Consider the following 1,349-nt stretch of genomic DNA (forward strand, 5'->3'; position numbering starts at 1 on the left):
CCCCCCGGGGCTGGGCCTCCTGCTCCTGCCTGCAGGGCCCCCACCCCGCCAGCCACAGCACGAGGAGGTGGGAGGGCAAGAGCTGAGTCCCGACCACCTGCGGGGCACCCGTGTCCTCACCCACTGCCCCACGGAGCAGCTCCAGCCTACGATGCAGGACTCCAGCCAGGAATGGGAGCGGATGCGGGCCCCTTCCAGCACAGTGCAGCGCTTGATGCGCACCCCGTCCTCCACCACCACGCCGGCCCCGATCGTCACGTTGGGGCCGATGACACAGTTTGCCCCAATCTTGGCACTGGGGTCCTGGAAGGAAGAGGGCTCATGCCAGGGTCGGGAGGGCAGACAGCTCTTGGCATAGCCCATGCCACTTGGCCAGCCAGGGGAGAGGAGAACACAGCTTGAGGATGGCAGCGAGGGCAGTGGTGGGACAAGGCAGAGAGCTCATGACATGCCCGGGGCTGATGTGCTGGGGGCTGGCACTTACCACCAGCACATTCCCTACGACACCGGGCCCCGAGTGCAGCTTCTCGGGGTGCTGAGCCCGCAACGCTTGCAGGTACATGCACATGCCCGTAAGGAAATCCTTTGGCTGCCCAATGTCCATCCAGAAGCCTGTGGGGACAAAGCCACGGTGACAGCCCCCAGCGTGAGGGTGGCAGTGCAGGCAAGACCCCGATGCTGCCTGCACTGTGCACAGGGCTTACCCTGTAGCTCCATGGCGTAGAGCTGCCCGTCCTGTGCCATGGCTGGGAAGATCTCCTTCTCGATGGAGGTGGGGCGCAGCTGCGAGGATGGGGCACGGGGCTGAGCAGGGGGCACAGCCCCTCAGCCCGGCCCAGCCTGGCACCCCGGCTCATACCTGGATGCGTTGCAAGATGCCAGGGTTAAATATGTAGAGGCCAGCGTTGATCTTGTTGGACACAAAGACGCGCGGCTTCTCCACAAAGCGGCAGATGCGGCCGGTGTCGGCCTCGCACACCACCACGCCGTACTTGGCCGGCTCCTCCACGCGGGTCACCACCAGGGAGCCCCCGGGGACCCCCCGCCGCCGTGCTGCCGGCGGAAACGGGCCAGCGCCGCGAAGGGGAACTCGCAGATCACGTCGCTGTTGAGGACAAAGAAGGGCTCCCCGTCCTCGGCCAGCAGGTCCCGTGCCAGCGCCAGCGGCCCCGAGCCCGCAGGGGCGGGGGGACCCCCGGGTCCTGCTGGCCCCACCTCTGCCCGTCCCAGCATCCCTCCCAAGTCCCCGATCCCTCTGGACCCTCACCCGGCCCGCTGTCCCTGGTCCTGCCCATTTCCATCCTGGCATACCCCTCCTGATTCCCCTGCTCCTGCCGGCCCTACCCATC

The 1,349-nt window shown here is 67.3% G+C and overlaps 1 protein-coding gene across 1 annotated transcript in view; it reads right to left on the reverse strand.

The window, feature by feature from the left end:
* The window catches only part of GMPPB (GDP-mannose pyrophosphorylase B), a 4,872-nt gene extending 3,571 nt beyond the window's left edge, over positions 1-1,301 (reverse strand). The window contains 6 exon segments of the mRNA XM_005422481.3: positions 121-303; positions 485-612; positions 705-783; positions 860-1,033; positions 1,036-1,181; positions 1,184-1,301. Coding sequence (XP_005422538.3) covers positions 121-303; positions 485-612; positions 705-783; positions 860-1,033; positions 1,036-1,181; positions 1,184-1,301 — 828 coding nt within the window.
* Positions 1,302-1,349: the final 48 nt, after the last annotated feature.

The sequence above is a fragment of the Geospiza fortis genome, unplaced genomic scaffold, assembly GCF_000277835.1.
Source record: "Geospiza fortis unplaced genomic scaffold, GeoFor_1.0 scaffold78, whole genome shotgun sequence".
In the NCBI taxonomy this organism is placed as follows: Eukaryota; Metazoa; Chordata; class Aves; order Passeriformes; family Thraupidae; genus Geospiza; species Geospiza fortis.